The following is a 21,798-nucleotide window of genomic DNA, read 5'->3' as shown; positions in this document are numbered from 1 at the left end:
CCGGATGGGCTAAATGCCTTTTATGCTTACTTCGAGGCAAGCAACACTGAAGCATGCATGAGAGCACCAGCTGTTTAAGATGACTGTGTGATCACACTCTCTGTAGCCGATGTGAGCAAGACATTTAAACAGGTCAACATTCACTAGGCCGCGGGGCCATACGAATAACCAGGATGTGTACTCAGAGCATGCGCGGATCAAATGGCAAGTGTCTTCACTAACATTTTCAACCTCTCCTTGACCGAGTCTGTAATACCTACATGTTTCAAGCAGACTACCAAGCAGTCCCTGTATCCACGAAAGCAAAGCTAAATGACTACCACCCTGTAGCACTCATGTCGGTAGCCATGAAGTGCTTTGAAAGGCTGGTAATGGCTCACATCAACACCATCATCCCAGAAACCCTAGACCCACTCCAATTCGCATACCACCCTATCCACAGATGATGCAATCTCAATCGCACTCCACACTGCCCTTTCCCACCTGGACAAAAGGAACACTTATGGTGGAATGCTGTTCATTGACTACAGCTCAGCGTTCAACACCATAGCGCTCACAAAGCTCATCACGAAGCTAAGGAACCTGGGAGGTGTTTAACCTCCCTCTGCAACTGGATCCTGGACTTCCTGACGTGCCGCCCAAGGTGGTAAGGGTAGGCAACAACACATCTGCCATGCTGATCCTCAACATGAGGGCCCCTCAGGGGTGCGTGCTTAATCTCCTCCTGTACTCCCTTTTCACCCTTGACTGCATGGCCAAGCACGATTCCAACACCATCATTAAGTTTGCTGATGACAGTGGTAGGCCTGATCACCGACAACGATGAGAAGGGCCTATAGGGAGGAGGTCAGAGATCTGGCAGTGTGGTGCCAGGACAACAACCTCTCCCTCAACGTGAGCAAGACAAAGGAGATGATCGTGGACTACAGGAAAAGGAGGGCTGAACATCCCCCGATTCACATCGACGGGGCTGTAATGGAACGGTTTGAGAGTTCAAGTTCCTTGGTGTCCTTATCACCTACAAACTATCATGGTCCAAACACACCAAGACAGTCGTGAAGAGGGCAAGACAACGCCTTTTCTCCCTCAGGAGACTGAAAAGATTTGGCATGGGTCCTCATATCCTCAAAAAGTTCTGCAGCTGCACCATCGAGAGCATCCTGACCGGTTGCATCACCGCCTGGTATGGCAACTGCTCGGCATCTGACCGTAAGGCGCTACTGAGGGTAGTGTGTACGGCCCAATACATCACTGGGGCCAAGCTTCCTGCCATCCAGGACCTATATACTAGGAAGGCCCAAAAAATAGACTATGACCCAGGTCAGAGACTGTTTTCTCTGCTATCGCACGGCAAGCAGTACCGGAGCGCCAAGTCCAGGTCCAAAAGGCTCCTTAACAACTTCTACCCCCAAGCCATAAGACTGCTGATCAATTAATCAAATGGCCACCCGGACTATTTACATTGTATACACTATTTACACTAATTACATTTACTACTTGCATTTACCCCCCCCCCCTTTGTTTTTACGGTGCTGCTACTTGCTGTTTATTATCTATGTATAGTCACTTTACCCCTACCTACATGTAAAAATTAACTCGACTAACCTTTACCCCCGCACATTAACTCGATACCTGTACCCCAGGTATATAGCCTTGTTATTGTTATTTTATTGTGTTACTTTTTATTTTTTAATTGAGTTTATTTAGTAACTATTTTCTTAACCTCTAATTCCTCCCAAACCCGGATCCGGGAGCATCCCCCACAGTAAAAAAGCTGACTAGCATAGCCTAGCATAGCGTCACAAGTAAATACTAGCATCTAAATATCATTAAATCACAAGTCCAAGACACCAGATTGAAAGATACACATCTTGTGAATCCAGCCATCATTTCTGATTTTTAAAATGTTTACAGGGAAGACACAATATGTAAATCTATTAGCTAACCACGTTAGCAAAAGACACCACTTTTTTTACTCACCAGTTTTTTACTCCATCAGTAGCCATCACTAATTCGACCAAATAAAGATAAAATAGCCACAACCAAGAAACAAATTCATAAGATGACAGTCTGATAACATATTTATTATTAGCATATGTTTTTTTTTTTTTTTATGTGCATATTTCAGGTATAAATCACAGTTCTACATTGCAGCTGCAATCTGAAATAGTGCCGAAGCTGCCAGAATAATTACAGAGACCAACGTCAAATACCTAATTACTCATCTTAAAACATTTCTGAAAAATACACAGCGTACAGCAAATGAAAGCCCAACATCTTGTGAATCCAGCCAATATGTCACGTTCCTGACCTTGTTTTCCTTTTGTATTGTTGTGTTTAGTGGTCAGGACGTGAGCTGGGTGGGCAGTCTGTGTTTGTTCTATGTTAAGTGTCAGGTTTAATTGACCTTGTATGGCTCTCAATCAGAGGCAGTGTTTTTCGTTTTCCTCTGATTGAGAGACATACATAGGAGGTTGTTTCACTTGTTTGTCGTGGGTGGTTGTCTTCCGTGTCAGTGTATGTTCGCACCACACGGGACTGTTTCGTTGTCGTTAGTATATGTAGTCTGTTCCTGTTCGTGCGTTCTTCATGTTTTATGTAAGTTCTCTCGTTCAGGTCTGTCTACGTCGTTTTGTTGTTTTGTAAAATTATCAAGTGTTCTTCGTGTGTTTAGTTTCGTCTTGTTAATAAAGATAATCATGTCATCATACCTCGCTGCAAATTGGTCTTCCGATCCCTCTCTCCTCTCCTCGTCCGAGGAGGAGGAAGAATTAGAGTTTCGTTACACAATATGTCAGATTTTTTAAGTGTTTTACAGCGAAAACACAATATAGCATTATATTAGCTAGCACAATAGCCAGAAACACAAGCAATTTAACCAGCAGCACAGGTTAGCGATCGTAACAATACAGCAAAAATATAATTATTTTTGACTAACCTTGATATACTTCGTCAGATGACAGTCCTGTAACATCATATTACACAATGCATATAGGTTTTGTTCGAAAATGTGCATATTTAGCAGCACAAATCGTGGTTATACAATGTGATCAGTGGCAACAGGTCATGCATTCTGGCCGGCGCCATCTTGGAAAGGCACCTAAGTTTACGATTATTTATCGATTAGATTGACAAAAAAATACAGGTTGGACAGCAAATGAAAGATGCATTAGTTATTAATGCAACCGCTGAGTTAGATTTTTAAAATTAACGTTACTAGACATACAGTGGTGCGGTACAGCCAGACTAGTGCCCAATAATGGCGGACAAATGCGTTTACATTTTTCCACATAAATACGGAATAACATCATAAATAGCTCTTACTTTTGGACGAGCTTCCATCAGAATCTTGGGCAAGGTGTCCTTTGTCCAAAAGAATCATTGCTTTGTTGTAAAACGTTGTCTTCAACTTCGGAATTAGCAGCTAACAATAGCTATGTGGCCACAACATGCCCAAATCCCCAAAACGCAATACTAAGGAAATTCCGAAAATAGCAATATACTCGCATAAACTGATATAACTCGGTTTAAAATAACTCCTATATCGAATTAAATTACAGACGGATATAGCTAAGGCCGATAACTGAGCGTTTCAAAATGCCATCTTGAGGTCTTGCTTTGCGCAATGACGAACGACGAAAAGAGAGCTCACTTCGTTCCTTGGCCTTTTATAAGCTCTGAGAACTACGTAGACACTCCATTCCACKTCTCATTGGTTACTGACATCCAGGGGAAGGCGGGTGCAGTTCATGTCGACCCATAGGATACATACAGAGCTTTAAACTGATCTGAGAACAGAGCCTCGTTTTCAGACCTTCGCAGTTCCTGTCATGGATTTCGCTGCAGAAAGAGTTCTGGTTCACCCACAGACATAATTCAAACGGTTTTAGAAACTAGAGATTGTTTTCTATCCAATAGTAATAATAATATGCATATTGTACGAGCAAGAATTGAGTACGAGGCAGTTTAATTTGGGAACGATAAATGTCCAAGTTGAAACAGCACCCCCTGTAGTGTCAAGAGGTTATTAACTCTATTTATTTAACTAAATTGTTGGTTAAGGGCTTATAAGTAAGCATTGCACAGTAAGGTCTACACCTGTTGTATTTGGAGCATGTCACAAACACAATTTGATTTGATTTGATTTAACTGAGGCTATTCATCTGCATTTTTACATTTCTACTTTAAAAAAATTAAGTTCAGAGCTAGTATGTGACTCAAGCAAGTTTATACCTTAGTCATCACTGCCCCAGTCAGATTTTTAAACACATCAGACTACAGTTTACTCAATACTAGTAAACAAATTAATATTAATGTTGACAGATTTCAGTTTGGCAGACAGATGCACTACTGGGACTTTGATGCGGTAGGTGCGGTCACAAGTCTTGGCAGTGCGTGCCCACACACTCACAATCCCAGTGTAAAATATGACTCAAAAAACATCTAGAGGCCTTTCAATAAACTGAGTAACAAATCGGTACGTATTTCACTAGATCTACTGTACACACCTGTGACACCACATCTTTTAGAAATGCCTTTATGCATGTATGAAAATCTTCACACTAACAGACAAGTGATAACATAATAGGATACGCACCTCCTTGTGTGAGATGACTTGCTTCAGTGAAATGAGTTCCAGTTGTTGGCAGAGAGATGAAATGATGGAATCAACATTGTGTTGCTTTCCTTTGATTTCCTATGTGACTGAACTCCTTTCAAACACATCTTTACTTCCAGGGAAGGTAACTTTCATCCAAGCTGGCTGCTGTCTGGTTTTGGAGAACCAGTTCTGATCTTCTTATGCTTAGATGGGAAGTCCTGCAGTGTTGAAGATGAAGCAAACTGTGAAGGAGAATTGGAGCAATGCAAACAGATGGAGTTGGGATGCCTGAATGCATCATATAGCCACCAGGTGTCTTTTGTCAGTGGATTTACAAAAATGATATTGATTAAAAGAGCTTGCTATATTTTTTTTATGTAAGCAACCAGACATGATCATAATACTTCCACATGTGCAAGTTGAAAGACACAAAATATTTGCAACATGTTACATACTCAGTGGTTCTATAGTAAGGTGATCTGAATTTCCACAATTAAAGGGACTCAAGCACTACCACCCCATACTCCCTGGAATAAGCTGTAGTAGATCCATGTGTTCACTGTAGGACTGTAGGATAGCAGACTCTGGCTTGTGTGGGTGTGATTTAATGACCTACATTAGGGTGTGCAGAACGTTGTTTGCAAACAGTTCACAATGCCTTGTAATTGCCAGGAAACCAGGGGGAATTTCACAGCTACTCGGACAGAGATGCATACTGCATCGTTAGACCTGGCTTAACTAATTGTACCTCTCTCAGGTCAGTCGCTGATTGGTAGAGGGCTACAGGAACACAGATTGGTGAGGCAACTGAGTTGGTCAAACCATTTTAAAGGTTCTTGGGGAGGAGGAGGGTCTACCCTTGAGTCTACTATAAATGCAATGAAATGATGTAATAGTCACAGAAAAGCCCTCCATTTCTTCAGGGTGAAAACATTGAAATAGAGACTAAGAGTTGTATAGCATGCTAATTGATGCATGTTGAAATAGTATTCATAATGTGCTTAAATTACAAAAATACACCAAAACCTCTCCTTTTACGTTATTCCAAATATTCCAAAGCACTCAGGTAATCTTACAAACCTACTGTTTGAATAAGCCATGATGTTCCACTGACTCCACACTGGTATTATCCGATTGACCGAGGCAGGCTGGAAAGTGATGCACAGCTGTGTGTGTGTGTGTGTGTGTGTGTGTGTGTGTGTGTGTGTGTGTGTGTGTGTGTGTGTGTGTGTGTGTGTGTGTGTGTGTGTGTGTGTGNGTGTGTGTGTGTGTGTGTGTGTGTGTGTGTGTGTGTGTGTGTGTGTGTGTGTGTGTGTGTGTGTGTGTGTGTGTGTGTGTGTGTGTGTGTTTGCGTGAGTGCGTGCGTGTGCAAGTGGTTGGTAGTGTGTGTGTTGCTGCAATGCATACACACCTCAAATCCCTTTCTAAGAGAAAGGGATTTGTTCTGGAAGGGACATTAGCTCTCTCCTTGCCGATGCCATACTTTAATGCACTGTGATATTGCCTTAAAACATGTACTTTCCTACTACTTGGTCAAGCATGTTCTTTCTTAATCAAATTAGCAGCATAATGGTAAAGTTATTCATCAATTAGGCTCTGATTATTAGCATATTGAATAATTAAACATATTTAGGAAGGTCAGTCAGAAACCTACAACGTTTATTGTGTTCTTCTTGTTTTTATATCTTGTGTCTTTTGTTCTGCCTTGTTATTTTTTTATTACATTGATAATGATTACTGCATTGTTGGGTTTTGAGTTTAAGAAAGGCATTTCGCTGTACTTGCGCACATGACATTAAAACTTGAAACTTGAACTTAATCTGTATTCCTGCATGAACTCCTCTGTGCGCCAATCAACCAACCCAACTCTGAGTTGACATTCAGGGAAATGGAACTCCTAGTAGTCTGAGCCATGTTGCCAGAAGACTGATAGTGTCCCTGTTCAACACACGTTTAATGTGATAATATTTCATCTGAAGTACCTAGGTGATGGTGTTTAAGTGTGCATCTTCAGCATGCTCTTAAAATAAAGATGGATACAGCCATACATATACCATACCTCATGCAAGATGAAGACTATCCCAGTTGTGCTACACTATCTCCAATACACAAAGATGGAACTTCAATATTTATCATGCTTTGTAACAGTCAATAATCCCCAGTTCCCACTTTATTCAATAATTCGTGGAGCACCAAGCCCAATCTTAGACTCTACTGACAGATTGAGGTCAAGCCTGCATTGTTGAGTATATCATACATTAAGAACACCTTCCCTTCTTTTCCCTCAGAGCAGCATCAATTCGTTGGGTCATGGACTCTACAAGGTGTCAAAAGCTGGCCCATATTGACTGCAATGCTTCCCACAGTTGTGTCAAGTTGGCTGGATGTCCTTTGGGTGGTGGACCATTCTTGATACACGCAGGAAATTGTTGAGCATGAAAAACCCAGGAGCATTGCAGTTCTTGACACAAACCGGTGTGCCTGGCACATACTGTACTACCATACCTCATCAAAGGCACTTACATCTTTTGTCTTGCCCATTCACCCTCTGAATGGCCCCACATACACAATCCATGTCTCAACTGTCTCAAGGCTTAAAAATCATTCTTTGGCCTCCCGAGCGGTGCAGTGGTCTAAGGCAGTGCTAGAGGTGTCACTACTGACCCGGGTTTGATCCCAGTCTGTGTCGCAGACAGCCGCGACCGGGAGACCCATGAGGCGGCGCACAATTAACCCAGCGTCGTCCGGGTTAGGGAAGGGTTTGGCCGGCCGGGATGTCCTTGTCCCATCACGCTCTAGCAACTCCTTGTGGTGGGCCAGGTGCATGCACACTGACTTCGGTCAGCAGTTGTACAGTGTTTCCTCCGACACATTGGTGCGGCTGGCTTCCGGGTTAAGCGAGCAGTGTGTCAAGAAGCAGTGCGGCTTGGCAGGGTCGTGTTCCAGAGGACGCTTGGGAGGACGCATCCGTACGAGAGTTGCAGCGATGGGACAAGACTGTAACTACCAATTGGATATCACGAAATTGGAGAGAAAAAGGGGTAAAAATTATTTAACATGTCTCCTCCCCTTCATCTACACTGATTGAAGTGGATTTAACAAGTGACATCAATAGTGGATCATAGCTTTCACCTGGATTTACCTGGTCAGTCTATGTCATGAAAAGAGCAGGTTTTCTTAATGTTTTGTATATACAGTATTGTATAGTACAGTATTGTATTGTATAGTATTGTATTGTATAGTACAGTATTGTAATTGTGAAATCCCTTGACTGGTAATTTATCACAAACATTTCAGTTCAAGATAAAGTGCAGCTCCAGTGAGTAGGATTTAATAAAATGATATTCTCCTAGCCATAAAATAGGATTTTCTATTTCTGAATCAAACTGTTAAGGACACTAATTAAACTGAACCTGTATCCAGAAGTTTGCAGGTTACTACAAATTGCACTGGTGTTTTTAAAACACTAGCTGTAAAGTGGTGCTAAAAGAGTTCATATGATCAGAATGGATGACATGCTTTCGTCTGCCTCATTCTAATGCAAAAATATGCAATGGAAAAATAACCTTGGCGACCTGCAATGGAATGCAACTTGTGTGGGTGGCAACTGGCAACATCAGGACTGCTGCTTGTCCTATTGTCTGTGCCACGCTTATCTCTGATCAAAACAACCTTGGTACTAACATTGATTTTCTTCTGCTGCTTAGAGGAATGTGTATAAATGGATGTCGCCTTCTCTCATTAGGAATTACTAACCCAGTTGAGAACCAACAGTAATAACTGCAATTATTTGCCAAACACCAAGATGGAAGATCTTTCCCTCTCAAAAAGCTAAAAGCGTAATTGAAGCCTTCAATTTAGAAGTATGAATATCGTTCCATTTCAGATGTTTGCCCTGCCTGTTATATGGCTCTAGTCTACAATGTAGAATTGATTTGTTTGATAGCCTACTGTTCATTTGTTCCAGCCATTACTATGAGCCTGCCTCCCCTCACCAAATGCCTTGTAGTGTATTGGAATGACTTGATTGGTTTTGTGATCATTGAAGTGTAAATCAAAGGGAAAAAATATTAGATCAATGTATCTATACTGTTTACAATGGAAACCTGTTTAGAAGATATACTAGCTAAATGTTTATTAGTGCAGCCCATACCTTCTGTATCCATGACAACAAGGAAACCTTCCACACCGAAGACTGAGTTCTGGCTGAATCAGACACTCAGACATGCAATTTTAATTCTGTAGATCAATATAATGTATTCTGTATCACCATATAATTTACTGGAATCTTCATTCCATGCAAGTTTATCCTTCTCCATCTCCCTCTCCCTCTCTGTCTCCCTCTCCCTCTCTGCCTCCCACTCCCTCTCCCTTTCTGTCTCCATCTCCCTCTCTGTCTCCCTCTCCCTCTCTGTCTCCCTCTCTGACTCTCTCCCTCTCTGTCTCCCTCTCCCTTTCTGTTTCCCTCTCCCTCTCTGTCTCCCTCTCCCTCTCTGTCTCCCTCTCCCTCTCCCTCTCCCTCTCTGTCTCCGTCTACCTCTCTGTCTCCCTCTCCCTCTCTGTCTCCCTCTCCCTCTGTCTCTGGCCCTGTGGCTTTCAATAGAAATGCTACTGGTCCCTATGGACCTCTATGGCAGGAGAATATAGGCAGAGGCATGCATACACGATTCGGTCTGCATTCTCTGCCACCTGCTATTTTGGTTTACTTCACTCTCCTGCCTGTCCATTACCGTCAAATAGATAAGAAAATAAACAGGGACTGTGGATGTAATTTCCCCGCTTTACCACCTCAGGCATATGAGGACACTGGTAACATTAGCGTCTGACCTTGCCCCAGAGAATACTGTCACATGAATTTTAAACAGGTTCCTCCATCCCGGACCGAAATGACCCCAAACAGACACCATGGACATTGTGCATTGTCATTGGCTAGCCTCCAGCTAAAAGCCGGTGGAATCCAGAATTATGTCGCCTTTCGTCAAATATTGATTACATGTGTTGACAGTACAGTTTTTCCCTGGTTTTATGACTGTGTTGGAATTAAACACTGTGCACTACGACAGGGACCGATCATTTACCAGTAATGTAGACATAGCAGCAATCCTCCTTGCAGAGAAGCAAAACAGAGTGAAAGTTATTATATTTTTTCCTATAGGCTACGAGGATATCAGAAGTCAGTGTTTACTTCATGTCAATACATTACATATGTGAGTTTTTGTCCCCCCCAAAAATAGAAAGACAAAATAATGCATTTTATTGGCACAGGAACATTGACATTTTCCTGCAATGTAAGTATAGGCTAAGAGTAAGACTTCAAGAGATTATATTGAGTTTTCAGAGACAGAGTGAGAGACAGAGTGAGAGAGAGAGAAAGAGAGAGAGAAAGAGAGAGAGAGAGAGAGAGAGAGAGAGACTGAGAGAGAGAGAGAGAGAGAGAGAGACTGAGAAAGGTAGAAGGGTGATATTGATGCCTGCAGCTCTGTGACATGTTGACAGTCCTCTGCCTTTGACAGCGGAGTCTTCCATCCGGTCGACAGAAATGTGTCAACCCTCCAGACTTCAAGTTGATGTCAAGAGTACATTTTTCTCATTTCATAGTTCTACCAACCTCTCTCCCCTTCCCTTCGCAATTCTCCACTGCCCTCAGAAGACATGGCATTAATTAAAATAGTTCGCCCACAGAAAGAGGACTAACAGATCAAAGGAGTCAGTGTGGTAGAAGCTTCTTGTAATTGAAAGCTAGGTGGAGCAATGTGGCCATGTATCACAGTACTACAGCCTTGGTTTTTGATGATAGTACATGCATATGAGGAACAGCATATATCACATAGGTGGTCTACCACAGCATATACCCTCTGGCTGCTGTACAAAGAGAGTTCATCCTCCAAGGGCCCCTACAAGACACACACACACACACACACAAACATCTGTAGCCGTATAATAATATCAGCCATAAATTGTTAGTTCATATTCTTCTGGAAATACATGTCCTGCACATTTTATGCTGATAGTTTAAGAATGGAGGGCTATGGGGAGCTACGGAGAGCTATCGAAGGTATGGAAAGCTATGGAGAGCGATGGAGAATTACGGATAACTATGGAGAGCTATGGAAGGTATTAAGAGCTATGGAAGGTATGGATGGTATGGAGTGCTATGGAAAGCTATGGAAGCTATGAGTGGTATGGAGAGCTATGGAGCAATAAGCTATGGAGAGCTATGGAAAGCTATGGATATGGTATGGAAGTTATGGATGGTATGAGAGAGCTATGGAAGTTATGGATGGTATGGAGAGCTATGGAAGTTATGGAAAGCCATGGAAGCTACGGAGAGCTATGGAAGGTATTAAGAGCTATGGAAGCATGGAACTATAGAGAGTATGGAGAGCTATGGAAGCTATGGATGGTATGGAGAGCTATGGAAGCTATGGAGGGCTATGGAGAGCTATGGAAGTATGGATGGTATGGAGAGCTATGGAAGTTATGGATGGTATGGAGAGCTATGGAAGTTATGGAAAGCCATGGAAGCTACGGAGAGCTATGAAGGTATTAAGAGCGATGGAAGCGATGGAGAACTATAGAGAGCTATGGAGAGCTATGGAAAGCTTATTGGATGTATGGAGAGCTATGGAAGCTATGAGAGGCTATGGAGAGCTATGGAAGTTATGGATGGTATGGAGAGCTATGGAAGTTATGGAAAGCCATGGAAGCTACGGAGAGCTATGGAAGGTCTGGAAGGTATGGAGAGCTATGGGAGCTATGGAGAGCTATGGAAGGTATGGAAGCTATGGAGAGCTATGGAAGGTATGAAAGGTATGGAGAGCTATGGATGGTATGGAGAGCTATGGAAGGTATGGAAGGTATGGAGAGCTATGGAAACTATGGAGAGCTATGGAAGCTATGGAGAGCTATGGAAGGTATGGATGGTATGGAGAGCTATGGAAGGTATGGAAGGTATGGAGAGCTATGGAAGCTATGGAGAGCTATGGAAGCTATTAAGAGCTATGGAAAGTATGGAGAGCTATGGATAGCTATGGAGAGCTATAGAGAGCTGTGGAGAGCTATGGAAGGTAGTAAGAACTATGGAAGGTATGGAGCGCTATAGAGAGCTACGGAGAGCTATGGATAGCTATGGAGAGCTATTGAGAGCTGTGGAGAGCTGTGGGGAGCTATGGAAGGTATTAAGAGATATGAAGAGCTATTGAGAGCTATGGAAGGTATGGAGAGCTATGGAAGGTATGGAGAGCTATGGAGAGCTATGGAAGGTATGGAGAGCTATGGAGAGCTATGGAGTGCTATGGAAGGTAGTAAGAGCTATGGAAGGTATGGAGAGCTATGGAGAGCTATGGAGCGCTATGGAAGGTAGTAAGAGCTATGGAAGGTATGGAGCGCTATGGAAGGTAGTAAGAGCTATGGAAGGTATGGAGCGCTATGGAAGGTAGTAAGAGCTATGGAAGTTATGGAGAGCTATGGAAGGTATTAAGAGCTATGGAAGGTATGGAAAGCTATAGAGAGCTGTGGAGAGCTGTGGAGAGCTATGGAAGGTAGTAACAGCTATGGAAGGTATGGAGAGCTATAGAGAGCTACGGAGAGCTATGGATCGCTATGGAGAGCTGTGGAGAGCTATGAAGAGCTATGGAAGGTATTAAGAGCTATGGAAGGTATGGAGAGCTATTGAGAGCTATGGAAGATATGGAGAGCTATGGAGAGCTATGGAAGGTGTGGAGAGCTATGGAGAGCTATGGAGAGTTATGGAAGGWAWGGAGRGMTATWGAGAGCTATGGAGAGCTATGGATAGCTATGGAGAGCTGTGGAGAGCTATGAAGAGCTATGGAAGGTATTAAGAGCTATGGAAGGTATGGAGAGCTACGGAGAGCTATGGATTGCTATGGAGAGCTGTGGAGAGCTATGAAGAGCTATGGAAGGTATTAAGAGCTATGCAAGGTATGGATAGCTATGGAGAGCTATTGAGAGCTATGGAAGATATGGAGAGCTATGGAGAGCTATGGAAGCTGTGGAGAGCTATGGAGAGCTATGGAATGTATGGAGAGCTGTGGAGAGCTATGGAAGGTATTAAGAGCTATTGAAGGTATGGAGCGCTATGGAGAGCTATTGAGAGTTATGGAAGGTATGGAGAGCTATTGAGAGCTATGGAAGGTATGGAGAGCTATGGGGAGCTATGGAGAGCTATGGAATGTATTAAGAGCTATGGAAGGTATGGAGAGCTATTGAGAGCTATGGAGAGCTACGGAGAGCTATGGAGAGCTATGGAGAGTTATGGAGAGCTATGGAGAGCTATGTAGAGCTATGGAGAGCTATGGAGGGTTATGGAGAGCTATGGAGAGCTATGGAGAGCTATGGAGAGCTATGGAGAGCTATGGAAGGTATGAAGTAAGTAAAAAAAAGGTGGTAAAAGAGGGAAGGCCTTGGTATTCTTCTTCTCCTGAACATCATGATGATTGATGATCAGCGACAGTTTGCAATAGCAAGTTGAGTTGAGGCCAGGGTGAGCATTCCTTGGCACTGTTAAACATGTCTCTATAAACACACACACAGGTCTTACAAGCTTTGCTGACCTCTCATAGTTGCGGACAGTAATGACATTCCAGCTTCTCCGTGTTTGTGTTATATTTCCATTTTGACTCAGAGGAACACCATGTTGAGGTCAGTGACCAGCCATGTAGTCCATACTGACTACTTATATTGCTATGTACACCGCATTAGCTGAAGTACTTTGGTTGAGGTTACAGTAATATTGTGTCACGATCATACATTCATGTAAATGGGTGTTGACTCTCTAGCTACTAAAAACGAAGGAGCCTACAAGTTTACTTTAACATACATTTGAGTTGTGTATTGTGTACTTAAAGTCAACAAACCATTATTAGATAAGCAATATTACTAGCATACAAACTAGGTAATCAGTACCAGTGTTGTGAAACCAAGATATGTAGTTAAATCTGTGTTGAATCTGTTTTGTCCTCATGCGCTCACTGCTTATTGGGTATATTAAACAACGTGAGAAGATGGCGACCCTCTGTGGTTATGGTGTGTAGTTGAAGCATGTAAAACAAATATTTTAGTGTGAGTGCTTATGCATGAAGTAGGCCCCCTGAAGTCTTACCTTTTTTTGTCCAGAAGATGGCAGTGTATACAGATTTTTCAGAGAGGCATCGTTGATTTAAAAAAAACATAACTACAATTATCTGCACTAAACAGAGATGACCTTTCTAAAACAAAATAATCAACCTATTGTGACCTATTCACCAACACTCATGTCAAATGCATTATCACCAGAAACATGGACCCTAGTCAATGTTAATGATTTACCCGAATTCAGCAATTGAGTCAATCACTGTAAACTAAATATTGTTTGTAGTGGAGTAAAAAGTGAATGTGTGACATCAATAACATGGAGCTATACTGGCCTGAACGGGTATTGAGACAAATTCATCTGATCTACATTGAACCTACTTCACCAGCATTTCCTCTATGATCGTAGTTCATTCTTGGACAGTCTAAATTCTCTGTTTTTGAACAATTAATTCCATTTGCTTCACACTAGCAACAACAAAAAACATAATTCATCAAATATTAGTACTCTATATATGTTTTAATTTACATGTGTTCATTTTAAAATGGACAGATATGAACAGTGAAATCTTGTGAGTGACAGACCCAAACATACCGTAAGGAGAGATGGTTTGTATCATGCCACATTTTGCTACAGATAGAGTCAAATACAGGGATAGAGAAAACGGGATATTGGTTAAGTTCATTATGGCAGGCCAACAATCTCTATAGTTCCTACATACACTGAAGGATCTTAATTATGTAGATATCTGCATGCAGCAGGTTTGCATATTTATTTGGCCCTCCATGATAAGCAGCTGTACAGCAAGATCTCCACATGAACTGTTGGTATACATCATCAGATACAGTAAAGACAAATAGTCTTGTTCACCACCCATGTGTCAGAAAAGGCTCTGTCCCGACATTTCTCTCCATCATCGAACAACCCACTGGGCACAGAGGTCAGTTCAACGTCTAGTTACCAACTAATGTGAATTCAATGTGAAATCAACCAAAAATGTGACCTGGTCATCGGACTTAGGTTAAAAGTTGAGTGAAAAAAGGACGAAATTCCCTTATGTTGATGACTTTTTGCAAATCCAATCAGCTTTCCATGTTAATTCAATGTCATCACATTGATTTTGGGGGGGTTGAAATGACATGGAAACAACATTGATTCAACCAGTTTTTGCCCATTGGGAAGAGTCTGAAGTTATTCTTCTGGTTATCATTTGAGGGTGCAGACTGTCTGTCATGACATCGTTCAACAGACCGTCACTTTTGTGAGAGAGAGTCCAATACCTAGTTATAATACTATCTCTCTGTGTCCATCCTCAAGTCACCATAGACGAAGTAGGTCAGGTCTCATAAATGTGGGGTAAAGTAGGACGGCTGGAGATGATAACCATTGGGCAAGAAGTGATGTAACAGCCCTCCAGTGGACGACAAAGGAACCGCGGCAGTGTGGAAGATCATATTCCCAGAGCTGAAGGACGGGAAAGTTTGGTAACTGGCTGAACTCGAGACACAAGTCACAGGACATGGGTTGACGCTGACCAAAGAGTTCGACCCAGGCGACATCGTGCTGTCCGCGCCCGGGTTCTGTTTCTTCCACTTGGTTCTTCTGTTCTGGAACCAGATCTTGACCTGCGTCTCGGTGAGGCTGAGGGACAGAGCCAGGTTGAGTCTGTCACACACTGACAGGTATTTCGTAGAGCGGAATTTGTTCTCCAGGGCCACCAGTTGTTCGTATGTGAAGGCAGTCCTGGCGCGTCGCGGCTTGGCGCAACCGTGATCCGAGCGCCGCCGTTTGTGAGGCGAGGGATCATGTGTGGCTGAAGTTCCGACGCTGCTGCTGATGCTGTCCCCGGCCCCCTCTTCTTGCTCCTCTGGCTCAGTCGTTGAGTGTACTGAAAGTGGGTTGTTGACGGCTGCCTGGTGCTTAAGATCTGCGCTACTTGAGTGGTCAGTCCCTGTGTCTTCACCTGTGAACACAAACATGAACATTAGCACTGTAAATGGGCTTTCCAAAAGCTAAACAAATTCTCTGCAAATTCGATAATATTTTTGACCTCATACATAGGGAAATAAGATCTCAAAAGCCGGCGGCATGTTGTTGAGGAAGCGCATACATGCGCAAAACTGTAGGCCCTAAATGGTGCTGAATGGACAGCGCCACCCGACCGCCCATCTTCTCTAGATCCATAACTTCCACCTAAACGTTTACAGTAGCCTATTTGAGATTAGTCTCCCTTGACAGACGCGTTGCCTTCTACAACAATGTTCTAGGTCTGGGACTACCGAGACTAATTTGAGATCCTTGCGTAAAGTAAGAATTAGAAAAAGAAAAGACTATCCTTGAAATTGAAAATATAAGTATATTTAAGACTCTGTCTGAAATCCCTAAAACCAATACATAGTCTAAAATAGGCCTACCTAATAGAATAACTGTAAAATGTGTTTGATTAAAATCAGGACTTGTGCGAGTGGGACGAAGCGAGGGTTAAGAAGGGGACTATGGGTGGCTTAGCCTCTAATCCCCAAATAATGTATTTATCACAAATCGCCTCAAATGTCATGTTGCGGAAAGAAATCCAGGCCAAATCCAGCTCCACCATCTACCTATGACGTGCTAATGGAGTTTCATATTTGTTAGTGGATCGATAAATCTAATCTATTTAAAGGGAAGTTTTAATCGAATGATATTTAGGATCAGAAAGGGATGTGGTTTGAAGTTTGTACCTGCAAGGTGCTGGAGGGAGATATGCAGGATGCAGTAATGGGATATCGATCAAAGCGAGCGGAGGCATCCTCAATGGGACGATTTCAACAATTATCTGGCCAGCCTGTCCCAATGCCAATCACACACACGGGCAGCGGGAGCAACCCTTTGTGGGTTTCTTAAAAGGAAACGTAGCCTTGAAAATTAAGGGAAGGTCATATAGAGATGACAACATTTTATCTGATATAAAATAGCCACACTCTTAGTTGGTCAGTGAACCAAGAAGCTATAGATGTTTCTCATATTGGCTATTAGGCCTACGTCGTATTAACTATGGACATATTATATAATGTATTGAATCCCTATGTTGAAAATAAGTTATATGGACATTATTCATGTAATAATGCTAAACAAATATGTTATGCTGAACTGAACGAATAATCCACGTTACGTGGGCTATAGACGTCTGTTGATTCTCTATTTTCCCCTAAAACAAAACAAAAAACAGCGGGTATACCTGTACCAAAAATAAATTGTTGTCTGTAGTTTTGTGATATCTTTACCTGCTGCTTCCGTGCGCACAAGTGGCGGCTCTCCATCTGCGCCAACATCCTCTTCCAAACGTGCCACTCGTAAGTTCTGCGAAGGAAACGTATCCTTTGTTGGGAAAAGTTCGAGTATCTTCTTGCTATTAAATTTATTTGGGTCCATTATATCAATTATAGAAAAAGAAATCCTATGACTAGATGTCATTTTCACATTAGACTCATTGGAATCCAACATCCTTTTAAATCCCTCCAAATTGATCAGTGATAAGAGGTGAGAACTCTCGCGCGCTATTACGCATCTGGGTAGTCACTTGGCATACTTTCTGCACTTCTTTAAACGTTGGTTAAACTAGTCAACTGTCTGTCCCATAAAATGCACCTGCCCTCAGATTTCTATGTCAGTCTGGCCAAATGAAGGTCGATGAGTGAGGGGAGTGAGATCTTTAAAGCGTCTCCTCTCCGCTCGATTCGAAGAGACGCGGTTTCTGGCTCCCACGTGACAGCCACATTAGCCTTTCACAAGACCTCCTGTAATTGACTTAAATCATTTCGTCGATAATCACCCATATCATTAAATCCAATGATATTTGACCCTTTACCGAAAGTGAAGAGGTGACAGGTTGCTAAATAAAAATGTTTGGCAAAAACCTCCTGCCGTGAAAATAATTGGTGATACAATCCTCTATTTCCCCTCCATGATTCGTTTTTTAAAATAGTATTATCATCTGTAAAAAGTGTGAATGTTTCAAGGTTTGAAAATGTTGCTTTGTCATTTTTCACATGTAGGCAAATTTTGCTGTTGCTGTCTTCAAAAGGGACACCAAAAAAGCCTAGTTAGTGCACACAACAAAAATAAAGCGAGACGTCAGTCACCATGGCGTATCTATTGCGTTTGTTTGGGATAGATAGTATTTAGTTTGGTTTGTTTGGGATAGATAGTATTTAGTTTGGTTTGTTTGGGATAGATTTCCAATACTAATACATTTGGATAACCCAACAGTCCTGTAGTCTAATTATATCTTAAAGTGGATTATTTATTATACAAATTAACTATGATCCACATGATTACAGCCAAGTCTGCCCCACAATGAGCAAACGCATATATAGTATGTTGTCTGATTATTTTCTCTCGTTTTGTGATATATTCATGTTCACAATAAATCGATTGGCCACTAAATATTTGGGATTAGAATTGAATGCACAGTGGCATAGGATTGTTTTAAACATTGAAGCCTAGCGATGGCCGAAATGGTGAAACCAGCACTGGGTCAATATTCAAAGCGGATGTCAAACACTGATAAAACTGACCATCATTACAGAGCATCGTTTTTAGGTTAGAAGGCCAAGCCATAACTAAAATGTGTAAACTATTAGAAGTATTATTGCTTGAATGACCCTTTTAGATCATTTTATTTAATGATATTGAAATGTATTTTTAGTAAACAATGGTAAATACTGTGTACGTGTGTGTGGGTGTAGGTGTGTGTGCGCGCGCCTTGCATGCGTTTTAGTCTATGTGCACCATGCAAGTGTGTGTATATTATGTAAAGTAGGAACAATTGTCAATATCCTGTAAAACTACAGCACTACTCTGGGCAGATGGAGGCTAAAGTTACCTATTGACCCAGAGAATGAGAGGAGAATGGAGATAAAGCAGACTGGAAGATGTGTGGAGAAGCAGTATGTGGAGGCCTGACTGCTGGTGAAAGTGATCTCCTAACCATGTTGGTGCAACAGTTAAAGATGGACAGAAGATTGGCAGAGGAAGAGAGAAGATGTTCTGGTGCCATCGTCATCTTCTGCTAAAGCATCTTTGTAAGACTGCTGATGCTGAAGAGGACAAGAGCGTGGAGGCGAGCTGAGTCTTTGTGCATAGCTTCCTGTTCAAGCAAGCTGCTGCTTGTCTTCGACTTTCTTGATGCTGAACGTTGCTAAAGACTGAACTAAGAGACTGAACTGAAAGTGAAACAGGTATCTCTAAACTTTGTTCAAGCCTAATCAGTTTATCGTTGTTGTTTCTTGGCATGTTCTAACTACACTGTAAAAATGACTCTTCCGATCAACCTTCGAAAATTACTTCAACTGGTTACAAGTAAATACGTATTTTTTTCTCAATTGAAAAAAATGACATTTGTTGAAAGCAAATATATGATTGAATGACAACTTCTTTATTTGATCATTAACAAAACCATATTTCAAGTTGCAAACTATTTCTTTCAACGTGCCACTTACCTTTCCCCTTTGGTTAAACTTAATAAATAACATAAATACAAACTAAGATCTGATATTTTTCCAATTAGATATTTTACTTAGGAGGTACCTACAGTATCCAGATATCTTTAACTGGGTAACAAGCAAGTAGATCAAATTCCTGTAAATCAAGATATTAAGTTTGTTCCATAAGATTAAATAACGACTCCATACACTTCCTTTAAATAGGATTTTCACATTTACTGGCTATGATATTGTAACCAACTGACTATCTCAACATTGAACTTACCAGGCTCTTTAGTATCACATGCACTTACACAACTGTTGTTTAGTATTCGGTGCTGGCAGTCAGCAACTATAATACTGAAAACCCCCCAAAAACTGAACAAATTAACTGGAATGACATTCATTCTCAAGGGTGGCCAAAAATGACAAACTTAAAGCCATGCCCCCAATAAGCCACACCCCAACTCTTCTGATAGGCTGCAGTCGCTGCATTTCCCCCACCACTATGCTATGCGCATGTGCATGAGTAGAATGATAAAACATTATTATTCTTTTGGATGCTGAAGATCTACTAGACTTGAGTTTTCTGAGGTAGTTTAACTTACAAGCTCTGGAGCTAGTTATGCCAGTCTTTAATATAACTTACTGAAAGTGAACATTGTATCTTGTGTCATACTATTGATTGACTACTGATTGGACTGCTGTATTTGTTTTACTCAGATTATTATTAGTTTAATATAAACTTGACATATTTTATGAAGTATACATTTTGTGTAAGCTTTTCCTTTCTTAGGCCACAAAATAAACTACGATGAAGTTAACCCAAACTAGGAAGAAGTTATTGTTAACCCTGGCTCAAGGGGCAGTAATGTCTCTGTTAAAGAGTGAGTGCATGGGATAATTTGAAATAAAAATTCCAAATCTCCTGCTTCCGGGTGGGAATAGCAAGTGACAGTCTCTACCACAGAAACTTATGTGAGGTCCTACCTGTGCACTCTTATGGGTGAAGGAGGCAAACAGAAGCCCTATTTAGCTGTGGTTCCTGTCTATGTTAGTGAGGAAGTAGACCAAAAACAAATTTACACACTGTTAAATGGTCTCCCAAATTATTCTCCATCTACCATTTCCTCCCTGGTCCTGCGTAGTTTATGACTATGGGTGATTACTACTTTACATGGCTGCTTTGTTCCTGCCAGTCGTAGTCTGGTGGACTGGCATGATCCATAGTAGTTACATAGTAAAACATTTGTTAAAGCACTCCCCTCCTGAGGATCCTGTTTTTATACATTAGCATGTGTATGGCGATGGCACAGCTACAGTTACTGTGGGGGCTCCATATGAATAGAGCACTGCACGCTGGAGGTTTACAACTTCCTGTGGCCGGACATCTGTTTGCATGAGGCCAGTACACAAAGCACGGCCCCGGGGACAAAGAGGGACCAGGTAGACATCAGAGGACGGTGACAGCAGCTGGCCTTGTATGCGGTGACAGTGGGCAGAGCCAGAGATCAGAGGGGGACCGCAGACCCAGCCAGAGCTCCTGGGGTGCCAGGGGGCACACTTCCATCCAGGATCCCCCACCAGGGCCAATAAAGTCATTAACTCACCAGGGAGGCTGCCCCAGTCTGCTAAATGTCGGATAATTTGTCTAATGGCAGGAGTCACATTGTGAGGGTGGTTTCCATTGACAGGCTACTGTGTCTCTTTTGTCCTCCTGTCTCCCCTGTCCCACTGTAAAGTGCAGCACACAAAGAGGATCAGTGAGTGTTAGGTACCGTCAGAGCTACTTGTTACCTCCACTGTGCTTCCTAAACACTAAAGCACTTAGGGTCTCCTCCATGGCTTCACTTCCAGACTCTCAGGAATGTTTAGTCATGTTGCATAGTACAGCCAAGAAGACACATACGCAAGAAGGGAATGATTATGTATGATTTAGATTTTTAGGAAAGTTGAAATGATACAGATGCATACAATGACATAAACACTTGCTTTGTAAATTCAACCAAAGTTCAATGATCTCTTATTCCCCCAATACTGCAACCCAGCCAGCTTAATGCCCAAGTTACTGGCACCTTTTCTGATGTGAGTTCAATGCAAAATCCCATCCCCAGCGAACCAAACCGAGCCAAGCCATGCGCCATACAGATATCACCTCCCCACACGCTGTGTCTGTGTTGGCTGCAGTGAAACCGTTGATGGATAGAATACAACCCTCTCCACTAACACAGGTTCAGTTATGCCTAGTAACCACACCACACCTATGGGCACCACCAGACCTGGAGTTAGAGACCTCTGCTTTAGTTTGACTGTGACTACAAGGTCAGTGGCATTGCCCAGTAATTGTCCTAACGGCCTCTGTACCTGTTGGGGGCCGTAATGAGAGTTTTTCATTACGGCCGGGACGGGTGAGTGCCTCTGGCAGATGCTGACAGGCAGCAGATGTGTAAAGTTGGGGGTGATTTGTAAAGGGGTTGACTCCATCGTCGGAGGGGACGGAGGGCGACGTGAGGGGGTGGAGGGGGTGGGAGGGGTAAATTACCCTGAGGGACACTGTCAGTCATGGAGCGCCCCTGTCATGGCGAGGTAAAGGTCAGTTCAACACATCCTGTTCACCAATAACAACATACACTGAGTGTACTAAA

The 21,798-nt window shown here is 42.3% G+C and overlaps 1 protein-coding gene across 1 annotated transcript; it reads right to left on the bottom strand.

Annotated features, from left to right (window-relative positions):
- Positions 1-14,258: 14,258 nt before the first annotated feature.
- On the bottom strand, positions 14,259-17,335 carry LOC111952017 (NK1 transcription factor-related protein 2-like). Its single transcript, XM_023970421.1, has 2 exons — positions 16,955-17,335; positions 14,259-15,654 (listed from the first exon to the last, which is right to left on the bottom strand). The coding sequence occupies exons 1-2, from the start codon at positions 17,172-17,174 to the stop codon at positions 15,035-15,037; spliced, it is 840 nt and encodes a 279-aa protein (XP_023826189.1). The 5' UTR covers positions 17,175-17,335; the 3' UTR covers positions 14,259-15,034.
- Between the last annotated feature and the right edge of the window lie 4,463 nt (positions 17,336-21,798).

Source organism: Salvelinus sp. IW2-2015, linkage group LG25 (genome assembly GCF_002910315.2).
Source record: "Salvelinus sp. IW2-2015 linkage group LG25, ASM291031v2, whole genome shotgun sequence".
Taxonomy (NCBI): Eukaryota; Metazoa; Chordata; class Actinopteri; order Salmoniformes; family Salmonidae; genus Salvelinus; species Salvelinus sp. IW2-2015.
The sequence above is the reverse complement of the archived record's forward strand: the minus strand, read 5'-3'. Positions and strand labels throughout refer to the sequence as shown.